Source organism: Somniosus microcephalus, chromosome 14 (assembly GCF_052327205.1).
Source record: "Somniosus microcephalus isolate GS21.2 chromosome 14, FLI_Smic_1.0, whole genome shotgun sequence".
In the NCBI taxonomy this organism is placed as follows: Eukaryota; Metazoa; Chordata; class Chondrichthyes; order Squaliformes; family Somniosidae; genus Somniosus; species Somniosus microcephalus.
Genome location: NC_141000.1, coordinates 85,597,380 through 85,614,663, shown reverse-complemented (window position 1 = coordinate 85,614,663; position 17,284 = coordinate 85,597,380). Strand labels below are relative to the sequence as shown.

At 45.4% G+C, this 17,284-nt stretch overlaps 1 protein-coding gene across 1 annotated transcript in view; it reads right to left on the bottom strand.

Moving 5' to 3' along the window:
- cfap91 (cilia and flagella associated protein 91) overlaps positions 1 to 17,284 on the bottom strand; it is a 133,483-nt gene that overhangs the window by 35,306 nt on the left and 80,893 nt on the right. Inside the window, exons 12-14 of the mRNA XM_086006853.1 lie at positions 10,443 to 10,514; positions 9,927 to 10,073; positions 8,848 to 9,069 (exon numbers count right to left, since the gene is read on the bottom strand). Coding sequence (XP_085862979.1) covers positions 8,848 to 9,069; positions 9,927 to 10,073; positions 10,443 to 10,514 — 441 coding nt within the window. The remainder of the gene's footprint in view (positions 1 to 8,847; positions 9,070 to 9,926; positions 10,074 to 10,442; positions 10,515 to 17,284) is intronic.

Sequence of the window (17,284 nt, the reverse complement as noted above, 5' to 3'; positions counted from 1 at the left end):
TCTTTTTCTCTTCACATATCTATAGAAGCTTTTACAGTCAGTTTTTATGTTCCCTGCAGGCTTACTCTCATACTCTATTTTCCCCCTCTTAATTAATCCCTTTGTCCTCCTTTGCTGAATCTTAAACTGCTCCCAAGCCACAGGTTTGCTGCTTTTTCTGGCCAATTTATATGTCCTCTCCTTGGATCTTATGCTATCCCTAATTTCCCTTGTTAGCCACATATCTATTCATTACCTTATTGTAGATGACAGTATTGATATCCTGGCTTTGACTGGAACTTTACTCATGGATAACAATACCTTCTCCCTTATCAAAGCTTCCCAGCCTGGCTATACTTTCTACCACCTGGCCCACTCAAACCAGTATGCCCCACATCACTAGTCATACCTTGGTTTCTCCCTATACTCATTTTGAGCATCTCATTCTGTTCCATTCCTCTCACCATTCCTTTAAAATCCTTGGGGGTAAAAGATTCGGTAGCACTACCTTCGCCGGGGTGCTAATTTTAGTGCCCCGAAAAAGTTAGCGCCCCTGGGGCCGATTTTCCCAGGTAGCGTCCCGAGAGGGAGGAGGGGTGCTACTGGAAGCGCCCTGCGTCCCTCTTGGGGCGCTGCGAGCCAAAACCGCGGCACATCGCGCCATGGTATTGCAGGCCTTCCTCCCCTTCTTAAAGAGGAGGGGCCTGGCGCAGCGCGTCCCGGCGCCCAGCTGGGCCACCAGGGATCGGGAGTGCCGGCAAATGAGCCCAGCACTCAGGAGGAGTGCCGGGCTCACAGAGAGCAGCTGGCACCCCGCGGGTGGGGCTTCACGGGGGCCGGGGACAGCAACGGGGGCAGGTGCTGGCAGGCGCCAGCAACAAAAATGGCCGCCCGCCACCTCGCCACAGGTAGGCCCCCTGACCACGTTGGACATAGCGTCCAGCGGTAAGTCGGGGGGCGCCACCCAATATTACAGCCGGGGCGCTGCGCACGGCGATGACGTCAGCCAGCGGCGTAGCGCCGCCACTAACCTTCCGCCGCTGCTAACCTTCTGCTGAATTTTGCGGGAGGCGTTAGCGGCACCACAACCAGGCGTTAGTTGATTTGCGCCCATTAGGGCACTAACGGGAGGCGCAAATCAACCGAATTTAGCCCCCTTGTTGTCCACCCTCCCCCAAGCCCTACCCTGAGTTTTTTCCCTGATGTCATCTCTTCCCTCTCTCAGCTTCCGCACTGAGCAACTCCTTATCATCAGTGATTTCAATCTCCATCTCAGCTCCCCTTGCCCAATCTCCTCTGAATTCACTACCACCCTGTCCATCCTTAACAGCTCCCTCCATAAAACTCTTCTACCCATATTCATGGCCACCCCCTAGACCTCACCATCTCCCATGGCCTCTCTATTCCCAAGGTATTCATCACTGACAAGGCCATCTCCTTATATCCTTAATAATTCACATCCCCATACCACCTTTCAAGGCCACTTCCTCCTGCATCCTCCCCATGGAAAACTTTCCCCCATCGCTTATAACTACATTTTCAAAGACCAACTGCTGAGCCTTTGGCCCTTCATTCAGAACAATGCTTCTGCAGCTGTCAAGTTACTCAACCACTCACTGATCTGCATGTTTGATGCACTTATCTGTAACAAAACCTTCACTGACTCCCATTCTGATCATTCCCCTAGTAGAGGGTTCAGTGTATCTGGCATACAACTGGCCTATCTAACCATTATCAGATCTGGTTGGACTCCATCAAGTTCTACCAGGCCTCACTCTCCTCTGCCAAAACCATCCACTACTCAAGAACTATCCTGGAGAGCAAAGATAACCCCCTGGCATATTTTATCCACTATTAGCTTTCTCCTTAAGTTCCGCTTCTGTGTCCCCTCCACCTTCACCTCTAACAAGTGTAAGGAGCTCTTGGATTCCCTTGTGACATTTTTCCTTCTACCTGTTCCCCTCCCTTTCAAAACCACTGGCATAAAACCTTCCTCAAAAAATCTACTCTTGATCCCTCTACCCTTGCAAACTACCAAACCATTTACAACCTAGTCTTTCCTCTCCAAAGTCCTTGAACATGTTGTTGCCTCCTGTGATAAGATCCATGCTTATCTCCCTCGCAACTCCCTGTTTGAATCTCTTCTAATCAGGTTAGCTCCCTCCCCAAAGCACTGAAAGATTTTCCAAAAGCTTTTGAGCAATTTGTGGGAAAAATAAGATACTGCGCCACTTGTTGGCCAGATTCATAATTACAAAAAGTGACAACACTCGGCTTTTCCCATTTTAAATATGGATACAGGAATTTATAATGGAAAAATTGACATAAAAGTATGAGTCAGGAAATACTGTTCTGTAGCCAAGAAGTGCATATAGATTGATGGATTTGATATTTAACACATTTTAATTTTGAAACTGGTACTGAATGCAATTCTAAAACTTTAAAATCTTTAAAAAAGAGTTTAAGAACATAAGAAATAGCAGCAAGAGTAGGTCACACAGCCCATCGAGCCTGCTCCACCATTCAGTAAGATCATGGCTGAACTTCTACATCAACTCCACTTTTCATGCCTAACTCCCTATCCCTTGATTCCCTTAGTGCCCAAACATCCTCAGTCTTGAATATACTCATCAACTGAGCATCCACAGCACTCTGGGGTAGAGAATTCCAAAGATTCACAACATAAGAACATAAGAAATAAGAGCAGGAGTAGGCCATATGGCCCCTCGAGCCTGCTCCGCCATTCAATGAGATCATGGCTGATCATCGAACTCAACTCCACTTTCCCGCCTGATCTCCATATCCCTTGATTCCCCTAGAGTCCAAAAATCTATCTATCCCTCTCAGTGAAGAAGTTTCTCCTCATCTCAGTCCTAAAGGACTGACCCCTTATCCTGAGACTATGACCCCTAGTTTAAGACTCTCCAGCCAGGGGAAACAGCCTCTCGGTATCTATCCTTGTATTTATATAGTGCCATATTATGCATTCGAAAACATCCAATACATTTTACAAACAAAAAGTTGCTTTGAAATGCAGTTGCCATGATTATGTACTTTCTTATCTATTTTTGAAACTTCAAAAATATAATCATTGAAAAGATTGGCTTCATATTTCTACCACTGCATTTTATATTACAAGCTTCAGTGTCGGTCTTGGCTTACTGGTAGCGCTCTCACTTCTGAGTCAGAAGGTTGTGGGTTCAAGTTCCACTCCAGAGACTTGAACACAAAATCTAGGCTGACACTTCAGTGCAGTATTGGGGGAGTGCTGTACTGTCGGATGTTGAATCCGTGATTCTTAAAGTATGATGTTTTCCAATAACTACACGGAGGCTGTAACTTAACAATCAACAGGTGTTTACTGGAGGAGGGTAGTCTAAACACTGACAGTACAGAGGCATGCTCAAGGCTTATATACAGGTGTGGTCACTGCCGGTACTACAGTATACAGGAGCTGTAAAAGTAGTTCTCTCTTAAAAGGTACATACACTACAATTCCTCCCCTTTTAGATTAGCAGTACCCATAATGTTCAAATAACAATTAACACTTTAACATGCACATTAAACTGAAATAGTCCATTTATAGATTCAGTCTTTGGGGCGGCTTCCTGATCCTTTCTGGATAGCGCCTTTCCTGAGGTTCTTGTTCTTGGTGTGGAGGCGATTCTGGCCCCTTTTCGTCGGTTATTTCATCAGTTTCCACTGCTACTGTTTCTGAGGTAGATGCTACCAGTATGTCGGATTCATCCCCAGGGACGCGAGACATGGGGTTGACTCGTTCCTGTGATGCTAAGATCTGGTCGACGTGGCGTCTCACAATGTTCTCCCCGACATCCACTGTTTACATTAATGGCCCCTGCCGTGTGCATATCATTCCGGGTTGCCATTTCTCTGTTTGGTAGTCACGGGCCAAGACTGGTTGTCCTACATTGAAGCTCCTTCTCGGCTTCTCATTGATGTGCTGGAATTGTTTATCCTCAACATTCCTTCGCACATTTGGTCTGAGCAAATCCAGACAAGATCTCAACCTTCGGTTAAAGAACACCATGGCCGGGGTCTGGTTGGTAACTGCATGTGTCGCATTTCTGTAGGCTAACAGGAAATTGTCCACCTTATGCTGTAGTGGAATTTCATCATCGCACATGGCCTTTATCGCCTTTTTAAAGGTTTGTACGAACCTCTCAGCCAATCCATTTGTGGCTGGATGATACGGGGTGGATGTGTAATGCCTTACCCCATTCCTTCTCATAAATTTCCGAAACTCTTCGGACACAAACTGTGGTCCATTATCAGAGCAAATCTGCTCTGGCAAGCCGTTCCTGGCAAAAATGGTCCGTAGGACTGCAATCGTTTTCTCTGTAGTGGTTGAGGACATTTTTATCACCTCAGGCCATTTCAAGTGAGCATCCACTGCTATTAAGAACATTGAGTCCATGAATGGACCAGCAAAATCAATATGCACCCGTTGCCATGGAGAGGAGGGCCACTCCCATGGGTGTAGAGGGGCATGTGGTGGTGCATTTTGGACCTTCTGGCATCCTGAGCAGCTCTTGGTTAGGTCCTCGATTTGTTGATCAATCCCTGGCCACCACACATAAGCCCTAGCAAGGCTTTTCATTTTCACCCCTCCCAGATGACCTTCATGAAGCTCATTGAGCACTCTCTCCCTTAACTTGGGTGGAATTACCACTCGGGATCCACACATCACTGTCCCCTGGCATACTGACAGCTGTTCTCTTCTGGATGAGAATGCTGGCAACAGTGAGTCGCCATGTGTTGGCCATCCCCTCACCGTCAAATCATATACCCGAGACAGTGTTGGATCATTGCGGGTCTCCTTCTCTATATCCGCGTTAGTTACTGGCAATCGTTCAATTATTGACGAATAAAATATCTCGATAGGGTCCACTGCTGGTGCTTCCTCCACAGTAGGCAGTGGCAGGCGTGATAGCCCTTCAGCGTTTCCATGCTGTTTTGTGCCTTTATATTCTATTTCATATTGGTTCACCCCTAGAAAATGGGACCATCTTTGTAACCGTTGTGCAGTCATCACTGGAACGCCCTTCTTTGGATTGAAGATGGAGACAAGTGGTTGGTGGTCAGTCAGCAAGGTGAACTTCTGCCCATGCAGATAGTGGTTGAATTTTTTTACTCCCCATACTAGGCTGAGGGCCTCCCTGTCAATCTGGGCGTTGTTACGCTCGGCTGAGGTTAGTGACCGAGACGCAAAGGCTACTGGCCTCTCCAACCCGTCTGGGAATTTGTGCGACAGCACCGCTCCAATACCATAGGGTGATGCATCACATGCCAACCGAATTGGTAGTGCTGGGTTGAAATGGGCCAACACCTCTTTTGATGTGATCAATTCTTTGCACTTCTGGAAAGCTCGTTTACATTCGTCATTCCACTTCCATGGTACCCCCGTTTGCAGTAGGGTGTTCAGTGGGTGTAATACTGTAGACAAATTTGGTAAGAACTTATGGTAGTAGTTTACCAGCCCGAGGAACGACCTCAGTTGTGACACATTTTCCGGTGCTGGAGCCTTGACTACTGCCTCAATCTTTTCAGGGGACTTATGTAACCCCTCTTCATCAATAACGTGGCCACAATACGAGATCTACTTCTGGAAAAACTCGCACTTGTGGCAATTAGCTCGTAGCCCATATTCCTTTAATCTAATGAGCACCTTCTCCAGGTTGGCGAGGTGATCACTGTCATTTTCGCCCATGACCAGGATGTCGTCCAAATAACACTGGGTCCCTGGAATCCCTTGCAGGACTTGATCCATTGCCCTTTGCCAAATAGCCGGAGCCGATGCTACCCCGAACACCAGCCGGTTGTATTGGTAGAGACCTTTATGAGTGTTGATCGTGAGGTATTGTTTCGAGGCTTCTTCTACCTCCATTTGCAAGTACGCCTGGGCCAGATCAATTTTGGTGAAGCGTTTACCTCCAGATAGCGAGGCGAAAATATCCTCAATCCGCAGAAGCGGATATTGTACCGTGTGAAGGACTGGGTTCACTGTCACCGTAAAATCCCCACAGATGTGGACCTTCTTTGGTTCCCCAGGCGTATTACTCAATGACCTCTTCATTACAGGAATGATGGGTGTAGCCCACTCGCTCCAGTCTACTTTGGACAGTACTCCTGAACGTTCCAACCCTTCCAGCTCTGCTTCGACGGCTGGTCGGATCGCATAAGGCACCGGTCTGGCCTTAAAAAAAACTTTGGGCTTGCATTTTCCTCTATTTTAATCGTTGCTGTTATGCCTTTTAGTGTTCCAAGTCCCTCCTGGAACACTTCTTGTGCGTCAGTTAGCATTTTTGACAGTCATCCAGGTGTGACGTCGTCATCCTTTTTGGCCTCAACCTTCAGTGCCTGTATGGAATGCCAATCTAATTGTATCTTCCGGATCCATTCACATCCTAGTAGTGGTGGTCCTCCATCTGGCAATACATATAGGTCCATTTTAGGTATTTCCTGGCCTTTATATATCACTTTCACCCTTATTTTTCTTTTGGGGTAGACTTTTTGCCCTGTGTACGTCTTCAAGACAATCTCTGTAGCTTTCAAGGGTATATGTGAAAATAGCCGCTTGTAGTCCCTTTGGTTTATGACTGTTAGGGCTGATCCTGTGTCCAATTCCATTTTCACTTGGACTCCGTCTATCTTGAGTGTGACCCAGATAGTCTGGTGATCCTCCATTTTGGTTACCTTATGTAGTTTCAGACAACCCAGCTCCTTGCTTCCGGAGTCTGTATCACTTTTCTGTTCGTCTGAACTACTGTCCATCACCTTATGTACCTTTTTGTACTTCTCCTGTGGAGATTTCTTGCTGTTGGTTTTCTTCCCTGACCTGCAGACTCTTGCTATGTGTCCTGCTTTTCCACACTGTCTGCACACTTGGTCCTTGAACCAACAATCCTTCTGGTCGTGTGTTGTTCTGCCGCAGCGATAACACTTCCCTGTTCCATATGACATTTCATTGGTGCCATATTCTTGCGGTCTCCGTTGTATCTCTGCAGCGCCCCGTGCGGCTGCTTCGTGTGATACTGCCATGCTGGAAGCCTTGTCCAGCATAAGTTCCTTTTCTTAAAGAAGCCGTTTCTGGGTTCCTTCACTTTGAAGCCCACACACAAACTTGTCCCTTAACGTATCTGCTAGTCCCACTCCAAACTGGCAGTGTTTCGATAGCTTGCGCAGTTCCGTTAAGTACTCAGCATTACTTTCGTCTTTATGCTGGTTCCTTCTGTGGAACTTAAATCTTTCTGCTATCAGCAGCGGTGTGGGGTTTAAGTGGTCCTGTAGGATTTCTACTATGCTTTCGAAATTCTTATCCACGGGCTTCTCTGGTGTTATTAGGTTTCGCAGTAAGCCATAAGTTTTTGCACCCATGGAATTTAACAAAACCAGTGCTTTCCTAGCATCTGGCACTTCATTCGCCCTGCAGTACACCTCAATGCGTTCCACATGTCGCCCAATCTTCGACTTCATCGTCGAACGCAGTGATACTGCCACTCTTCAGCATCCCTGGGTGTGATTTAACTGTCTAAAATGGCGTCTCCCACGCTCTCCCTTCTTCTCCGCTGGCACAAAATGGCGTCTCCCGCGCTTTCCTTTCTTCCCGCGCTCGCCCTTCTTCTCCGCTGCGGCTTCTAAAATGGCGTCTCCCGCACTCTCCCTTCTTCTCCGCGGCTCAATGGCGTCTCCTGCGCTCTCCCTTCTTCTCCCCGCGGACGCGGTTCAGCCCTTGAGCCCTGGCTGTGCTCTGCGCGTTCTCCTGTGCGCCTTTCCCATTGCCGTCGCTCGGTCCTGAACCCGGCTGCTGCTTTACCCTCTCTCTCTCTCTCTTTTGTTTTTCCTTGACGCCACTCGGTTTTCAACCCCCGGCTGCGCCCTGTGCGCTTCACCTTCTCTCTTACCCCGTCGACGCTGCTCGGCTTTTTCTCTGCCGTCGGTCGGCTCCAGCCGCCGCTGTCCGGGAAGGGTCTGCGCTGTACCTGTTGCCAGTCTGTTGCTGGATCATCGTGGCTGGGGAACCAAGCCCGGCTCTCAACGGCCTCCCCTGCGATGTTCACTCTCTGCCGGATGACTGGGCGGTTGCTCGTGATCGACGCCCGTGCTTCTGGCCTCGACTTTCTTCCACCGCCCTCCCGGAGCGAATCCTTGAAGGGAAATGCAGAGTTGCAGGTAGATTCGAATCGACCTCGTCGCCACTGTTGAATCAGTGATTCTTAAAGTATGATGTTTTCCAATAACTACACGGAGGCTGTAACTTAACAATCAACAGGTGTTTACTGGAGGAGGGTAGTCTAAACACTGACAGTACGGAGGCATGCTCAAGGCTTATATACAGGTGTGGTCACTGCCGGTACTACAGTATACAGGAGCTGTAAAAGTAGTTCTCTCTTAAAGGTACATACACTACATCGGAGGTGCCGTCTTTGGGGATGAGATGTTAAACCGAGGCCCAGTTTACCCTCTCAGGTGGTCATAAAAGATTCCTTGGCAGTCGTTCGAAGAAGGGAGGGGGAGTTCTCCCCGGTGTCCTGGCCAATATTTATCCCTCAACCACCATCACTAAGCAAATTATCTGGTCATTATCACATTGCTGTTTGTGGGACATTGCTGTGCACAAATTTGCTACAACATTTCCTACATTACAACAGTGACTACACTTCAAAAGTACTTCATTGGCTGTAAAGCACTTTGGGATGTCCCGAGGTCATGAAAGGCGCTACATAAATGCACGCTTTCTTTTCTGTTCATTCCTGGTTTGACATGCAACCTTTAAGTGTAGACAACATATATAATGGCAAATTAATACCTATTTTGTTACAATGTAATTTTATATTGCATGTGTCTGACCTGTTTGAAAATTTCATCCTCCTCCCTTCTGCGTCTCTCCTCTACTTGACGTAATCCACTCTCTTCTGCCTCTCTGATCCGACGACGGCGCTCGGCCAACATAACAATTGCATGAATGCGTTGTTCCTCCTGCAGTCGCAGCAGCTCCTTATTCAGGAAGTCAAACATGTCTGCGAGTACACGATCTTCAAGATGCGAGAGATAGTCTTCCATTGTGGAACGCTGTAGTAAGAAAGAAGAATTCATACTAATTGTAATAAATTTATAATGGTTGGTTACAAAATTAATCACTTGTAAAAGATTAATAATCTAGTCTAACAGGAATTAAATTTACTCTGCACTATGTCCATTTTCACGATTTAAATGTCAATTTTAAGTTGCAGAATGTTCTGCGGTATCATACCCACCTACAACTTTATTTGATTATGTATAAGAGGATCACCAGAAACAGAATGGCCTAGAAATTCGATGTCGCAGCGCTCATTTTACAGGTATAAAACTGGCGCCAAAGCGTCCAATATGGCGGGCGGCGTGCACACACACATTCCACGCCAGAAGTGTACCAGCCGCCATATTGGTACAGGCCACACATTCCACGCCAGAAGTGTACCAGCCGCCATACTGGTACAGGCATCACAAGAGGAGTTCAGGGCCCACGCCTGAAACAGGTCTTGGGCACTTTGCATTTGCAAATAAGGCACCCAACGCTTGTTTGATGCCTCCTTTACCAAATTGGTTTGCCCTGAATGCAATCGGCGGCGGGCCGGCTGCATTCAGGAAATCCAACTCTACATGCGATCTAACCAGCGGCCCTTAAAGGGACCACTGCAGGCTGCAACCATGAATGTCAGTTTTTTTCAAAAAAACTTACCAGAATGTGGAGCTCCTTATTATTCTCAATCCTATTTAACAGGATTTATAAAAATATGCACTGTATAAATAAATGGGCCATTCATATTACATGTGCTTTATTATTTCTATGTGTAAGGCTAGCCACATAATCATAAGTAACAAAGAAAGCATAAAAATGTTCCAATAGAATTGATTTCCATTAATTATTACAAATTCCATTGCTTTACCTTTTGCTGCTGTGAGTCACGTTCTCGCTGCAAGGCCAATATAGCCTGCATTTCTGCTTGCTTCACTAGTTGTCTGTCCTCCTGGAGTGCGTGAGTGGTGCGGAGTTCATAGAGCAGCTCAATGCGCTTCTCCTTGCCTTCAAACATCTACAGATTATGGATTACATTAGTGTTGTCCCACAACTCCAAGATTACCATTACTTGCTTTCATTTTGCCCAACCTATCCCATGCCAACATTCTAACTCCAAGTTGAATGGTTGGAATAGCCTGACTGCAGGTCACCAAAACTGCCAGCAATGACATTGTTGCTGTCAGAAAGCGCAATTTAAGTGAAGCAAGCTAGATGCCCCCTCCCACCATCATGCAATGTTTTACTATTGCGGAGCTTTACCAACTGGCCGAGAACTGACAAAATAACTTTGCTGTTGCACAAGTAATAAAATGACATACAGCCCTGTCACTCTCTTACCACAGTTTATAAGGCGTAGTTCCTCAAATTTAACATAAAAACTTACCATATTCTGAATAGCCCTTCCTCTTATTAATTTCTGCAGGTAAATGATAGCCAGATCCTTTTCCTCTTCTCCCTGAAATATAGAGAAATTAGAACAGATATTGTATGTCTTGGCGAAGGTATTGTCCATCATATTGATCCTCTTCACAAGCACATTGGGATTAAGAAATCCTGTAGTATAATCCTAATGTTTAAAATTTGATATTAAGTGGAATTATATAAAGCAAGTCGTATTAGTTAAAACATCATATCATTAAATGTTTGACAGAATTCAACAGAGCTGTGAAACTATGTTGACTACAGAAAGAAGATTATAGCAGTGGAAACCAAATATACTCTGAGATGCATTTAAGGCAGTTTAAGTTTTTAGTTAATGCCTCTAAATAGTAAGCTGTTAATTCTAACAAAAATGTGTATTCCAATAAAAAAGACCTGTCAATATTAATTTAGCTTTCATCCAGCAGTAGTGATGCACAATTTGTTCAACTTTAGAAATATTAATTTCTATCCTTCCCTCCTCCTCCCCCTTCTCTGAGCTGGCAGAAGAGGAAAATTCTGGCTCTCCACACCCCCGATGTGACTTTTGGGATTTTCTCCCACAACTATAAAACACTAGTTAGGCCACAGCTAGAATACTGCGTGCAGTTCTGGTCACCACATTATAGGAAAGATGTGATTGCACTAGAGAGGGTACAGAGGAGATTTATGAGGATGCTGTCAGGACTGGAGACTTTTAGCTATGAGGAAAGATTGGATAGACTGGGGTTGTTTTCTTTGGAACAGAGGAGGCTGAGGGGAGATTTAATTGAGGTGTATAAAAATATGAGGGGCCTGGATAGGATGGATAAGAAGGATCTATTTCCCTTAGCAGAGAGGTCAATAACCAGGGAGCATAGATTTAAAGTAATTGGTAGAAGGAGTAGAGGGGAGTTGAGGAGAACTTATTTCAGCCAGAGGGCGGTGGGGGTCTGGAACGCACTGCCTGAAAGAGTGGTAGAGGCAGAAACCCTCATCACATTTAAAAAGTACTTGGATATGCACTTGAAGTGCCGTAACCTGCAAGGCTACGGACCAAGAGCTGCAAAGTGGAATTAGGCTGGATAGCACTTTTTCCAATCGGCGCAGACACGATAGGCTGAATGGCCTCCATCTGTGCCATAAATATCTATGACTTTAACTGGCATTGGGCAAATTCTAATAGGATGTGAATGATAAGATGATATCATACAACATATTTTCCATCATTGTGACATCATGTTCGTGGCATCCAGGGTTGCTAAGAATTGCCTAAAGGGTGAGATTTATAAATTAAATGGTCACTTCGACTGAGGCACTCTATCATGGAGTAATCAATAAAATACTCCATAAAAACTTACCATGCTCTGAGTGGGACCCAAGGAAAATCCAGGTTGTAATTTTAGTATCTTTAAAATTTCTTGCAAATTTGATTCTCTTCAACAGTATTGCCAGCCGTGCTAGGACTTGGCAAGGTGTCACAGCAAGCTCCATCTTCCCCCTGCCTGGCAACTTAGTTGCATGATGCATAGTCATGGATCCACAACCAAACTCACGGCGTTGACTTGACCCACGGATCCACTTACCCGAGGGCTGCTGCGACACTAGAAGCAGCCCGATTTTTATTCACTCCTTTCTTTGGCGGGTTGCAGCGCCATGCAGGCTATATGACAATGAGATCCAAGGCCCAATATCAGGGCTCAAAAAATAGGTGCTCCCAAATTTATAAGCCATGAGGTTTACACAACCTGTCCTCCTAATTTAACCCATTAAGCTCTGGTGAAGCTGTACGCCTTCCAAGACCAGTATATCTTTCCTCAGGTTTGGTGCTCAAAACGAAATCCCGTACTCCAGATGGTGCCTGGCCTAGGTTTAGTACAACTGAAAACATCACTTCCTCACATTTGTATTCCAACCCCCTTGAATGAGAAATGGAGTGGAAGGAGAGGGATAGGGAGAGGAGGAGGGGTCTGAGGGGGAGGGGGAGGGGAAGAGAAGGGTAGGGGAGATGGGGAGGGGAAGAGATAGGAGGGGGGGGAAGAACGGGGAGGGCGGGAAACGACAAGAGGGGAGTAGAGGGAGGAAGAGAGGGAAGGGGAGTTGGAAAGGGAGATGGGAAGAGGGAGATGGTAGGGGAGAGCATCAAAAGGGAAGAGGGGAGGCGAGAGAAGGAAGATAGGAGGAGCAGAGGAGAGAATAGGGGAGGAGAAAAGGGGAAGATTGAGAGGGAATGGGCTGGAGAGGATGAAGGAAAAGGTAAGGGGTGGGGGGGGTGGTTAGAGATGGGGATAGGACAGGGGAACAGGGTGGGTGCAGATTTTTGCTTTAGATTCAGTGTTAATGTTAGGATCTTTTCCACTGCTGCATTCAGTTTATTATAAACATTAATCGACTTCTTCCCTTCACCTGTTCTGTACATGTTCAAGGAGCTTCAGCTTCCCCATCAGATGCTGCAGTTTCTTGTGCTCAAGGCATCGTTTGACCTTTCCTACAACTTCAGCTTACCTCTCCAAAACGTTTTCTGAGTTCTCTATTTTGCTTTGCCGGGTTCATGTGACCATCTCTGTAAAGAATGCATTTGGCCGAGGCTGGTAACTTACATCTCATTTGGTTTTGAGGTTTTAAAAAAACAATTTAATTCCTGGGATGTGGGCATCGCTGGCAAGACCAGCATTTATTGCCCACCCCAAATTGCCCTCGAGAAGGTGGTGGTGAGCCGCCTTCTTGAACCACTGCAGTCATGAGGTGAAGGTACTCCTACAGTGCTGTTAGGTAGGGAGTTCCAGGATTTTATCCCAGCGACGATGAAGGAACGGCGATATACTTCCAAGTCAGGATGGTGTGTGACTTGGAGGGGAACTTGCAGGTGGCGGTGTTCCCATGTGCCTGCTGCCCTTGTCCTTCTAGGTGGTAGAGGTGCTGTCGAAGAAGCCTTGGCAAGTTGCTGCAGTGCATCTTATAGATGGTACACATTGCAGCCACGGTATGCCGGTGGTGGAGGAAGTGAATGTTTAAGCTGGTGGATGGGGTGCCAATCAAGCGGGCGGCTTTGTCTGATTGGTGTAGACCTTCTTGAATGTTGTTGGAGCTGCAGTCATCCAGGCAAGTGGAGAGTATTCCATCACATTCCTGACTTGTGCCTTGTAAATGTTGGAAAAACTTTGGGGAGTCAGGAGATGAGTCACTCGCCGCAGAATACCCGGCCTCTGACCTGCTCTTGTAGCCACAGTATTTATGTGGCTGGTCCAGTTAAGTTTCTGGTCAATGGTAACCCCCAGGATTTGGCGATGGTAATGCCATTAATTGTCATGGGGAGGTGGCTAAACTCTCTCTTTAAATTGGTTTCCAAGGGTAGGCATTTTGTTTTTTTGAAATGGCTCCTTACATTTCTTAAATACCTGTAACTTTAAAAAAAAAAATCTTGCTGCATGGATCTGCTTTTCCTTAAGGTGGCCCTATCATACAACGTTATGCCACATAACACTATGCTCACAGCGCCACCTACAGTTGCAATACCTTTGGAGTGTTGTGATTATTCAGCATTTTAAATATATTAGAAATGTAGGGCTCAATTAACACCGTTTCTTAAATTTCTTTGAAACATTTCATATTATTTCAATCATACAATCCAGGCAAAATTCAAAGTTAAAAAAATGAAAGGTGCAAACGTTTGTTGATGAAAGCTAGTGAAGTAGGGAAGGCAGAGGAGTTACAATCAGCTTGGAAATTACTCTGCGTAATAGTATCATACAAACACTTAGCACATTTATCTGTTTACTATTTTAAAACAGCAGATAAAGGAACTTGATATGAACATATTGCATTAGAAGGTTGGATCTCAAACAAGCGTGCTGAGCTTGAATAAAGGAGACTATGAAGGTATGAGAGCGGAATTAATTAGAGTGGACTGGGAAAATAGATTAAAGGGTAAGACGGTACATGACCAGTGGTGTACATTTAAGGAGTTATTTTACAACTTCCAAAAAAAATATATTCCACTGAGGAAAAAAGGGTGTAAAAGAAAAGATAGCCATCCGTGGCTAAGTAAAGTAATTAAGGATAGTATCCGACTAAAAACAAGGGCATATAAGGTAGCCAAATCTAGTGGGAGGATGGAAGATTGGGAAGTCTTTAAAAGACAGCAAAAAATAACAAAAAGATTGATTAAGAAAGGGAAGATAGATTATGAAAGTAAATTAGCAAAAAATATAAAAACAGACAGTAAAAGTTTCTATAGTTATATAAAAAGAAAAAGGGTGGCTAAAGTAAATGTTGGTCCCTTAGAGGATGAGACCGGGAAATTAATGGTGGGAAACATGGAGATGGCAAAAACACTGAACAATTATTTTGTATCAGTCTTTACAGTAGAGGACACTAAGAATATCCCAACACTGGACAAACAGGGGGCTCTAGGGGGGGAGGAACTAAATACGATTAAAATCACTAAGGAAGTGGTACTTGGTAAAATAATGGGACTCAAGGCGGATAAATCCCCTGGACCTGATGGCTTGCATCCCAGGGTCTTGAGGGAAGTAGCGGTAGGGATTGTGGATGCATTGGTAATAATTTTCCAAAACTCACTGGACTCAGCAAAGGTCCCGGCAGATTGGAAAACTGCTAATGTAACACCCTTATTTAAAAAGGGGAGTAGGCAGAAGGCTGGAAACTATAGACCTGTTAGCCTAACATCTGTGGTTGGTAAAATGTTAGAGTCCATTATTAAGGAGACAGTAACGGGACATTTGGATAAACATAATTTAATAGGGCAAACTCAGCATGGTTTCATGAAGGGGAAGTCATGTTTAACAAATTTGCTTGAGTTTTTTGAGGAAGTAACATACAGGGTGGATAAAGGGGAACCAGTGGACGTAGTGTATTTAGACTTCCAAAAGGCATTTGACAAGGTGCCACACAAAAGATTATTGCTCAAGATAAAAAATCACGGGATTGGGGGTAATATTCTGGCGTGGGTGGAGGATTGGCTCTCTAACAGAAAGCAGAGAGTTGGGATAAATGGTTCGTTCTCAGATTGGCAACCAGTAACTAGTGGTGTTCCGCAGGGGTCAGTGCTGGGTCCCCAACTCTTTACAATCTATATTAACGATTTGGAGGAGGGGACCGAGTGTAACATATCAAAGTTTGCAGATGATACAAAGATGGGAGGGAAAGTAGTGAGTGAGGAGGACATAAAAAACCTGCAAAGGGACATAGACAGGCTAAGTAAGTGGGCAGAGATTTGGCAGATGGAATACAATACTGGAAAGTGTGAGGTTATGCACTTTGGCAGGAAAAATCATAGAGCAAGTTATTATCTTAATGGCAAGAAACTGGAAAGTACTGTAGTACAAAGGGATCTGGGGGTCCTGGTGCACGAAACTCAAAAAGTTAGTATGCAGGTGCAGCAAGTGATTAAGAAGGCCAATGGAATGTTGGCTTTTATTGCTAGGGGGTTGGAATATAAAAACAGGGAGGTATTGCTGCAGTTGTACAAGGTATTGGTGAGGCCGCACCTGGAATACTGCATACAGTTTTGGTGTCCATACTTAAGAAAAGACATACTTGCTCTCGAGTCAGTACAAAGAAGGTTCACTCGGTTAATCCCGGGGATGAGGGGGTGGTCATATGAGGAGAGGTTGAGTAGATTGGGACTCTACTCATTGGAGTTCAGAAGAATGAGTGGCGATCTTATTGAAACATATAAGATTGTGAAGGGGCTTGATCGGGTGGATGCGGTGAGGATGTTCCCAATGATGGGTGAAACTAGAACTAGGGGGCATAATCTTAAAATAAGGGGCTGCTCATTCAAAACTGAGATGAGGAGAAACTTCTTCACTCAGAGGGTGGTAGGTTTGTGGAATTTGCTGCCCCAGAAAGCTGTGGAAGCTACATCATTAAATAAATTTAAAACAGAAATAGATAGTTTCCTAGAAGTAAAGGGAATAAAGGGTTACGGGGAGCGGGCAGGAAATTGGACATGAGTCTGGGTTCGGAATGGTCATGGCCCTGTGGGTAGTGGAGCGGGCCCAGGGGCCGTGTAGCCTTGTTCTGCTCCTACTGTGTTCTAATTCTGTTAGATTTCAGGAGATGGTTTTATTCCTGTTCCTGGCTGGGGTGGAGATCGCCTTTACAGAAGGTAAGTACTGTAGAAAATATAGGGACAGAGTGATCTCCTGGAAGAATTTCGATCGCCTAGATGGGTCGGAGAGGAATTTCCCAGATTTTTTTCTCCCAAATTGGCCATTGGGTCTTTATCTGGTTTTTCGCCTCTCCCGGGAGATCACATGGGTTCGGGTGGATGCAGAGTGATAGAAGATTTGAGGTTAGGATCAGATCAGCCATGATCTTATTGAATGGTGGAGCAGGCTCGAGGGGCCGATTGGCCTACTCTTGCTCCTATTTCTTATGTTTTTATGTTCTTATGAGGTCACTTCCAGGCTGTACTGTCTATATAATTTGTAATGCAGTATTTTCTTTCTAATTTTAATTCAAATTAAACCAAAACTATATTTTCAGTTCATGGGGCACTGGCACCAGTACTGGGGAAAGAGGGAGCTGTTCCGTTGGGACGGGCTCCATTTAAACTGGGCTGGGACCAGTGTCCTTGCGAATCAAATAACTAGGGCTGTAGCTAGGGCTTTAAACTAAAAAGGGAGGGGGGGGGGTGGGGGAGGTCCAGGTGAGGGTAAATTTAGAAATCTAAAAGAGAAAAATCAAGGCAATGGAGTAACGTAGCGATCGGAGTAAAGATAAGCAGAGTATGACAGGAAGGGACAGAGAGTTTAGCAGCCATCAGTGAATAAGGTAAAAGCAGGGAATAATGGTAAAAAG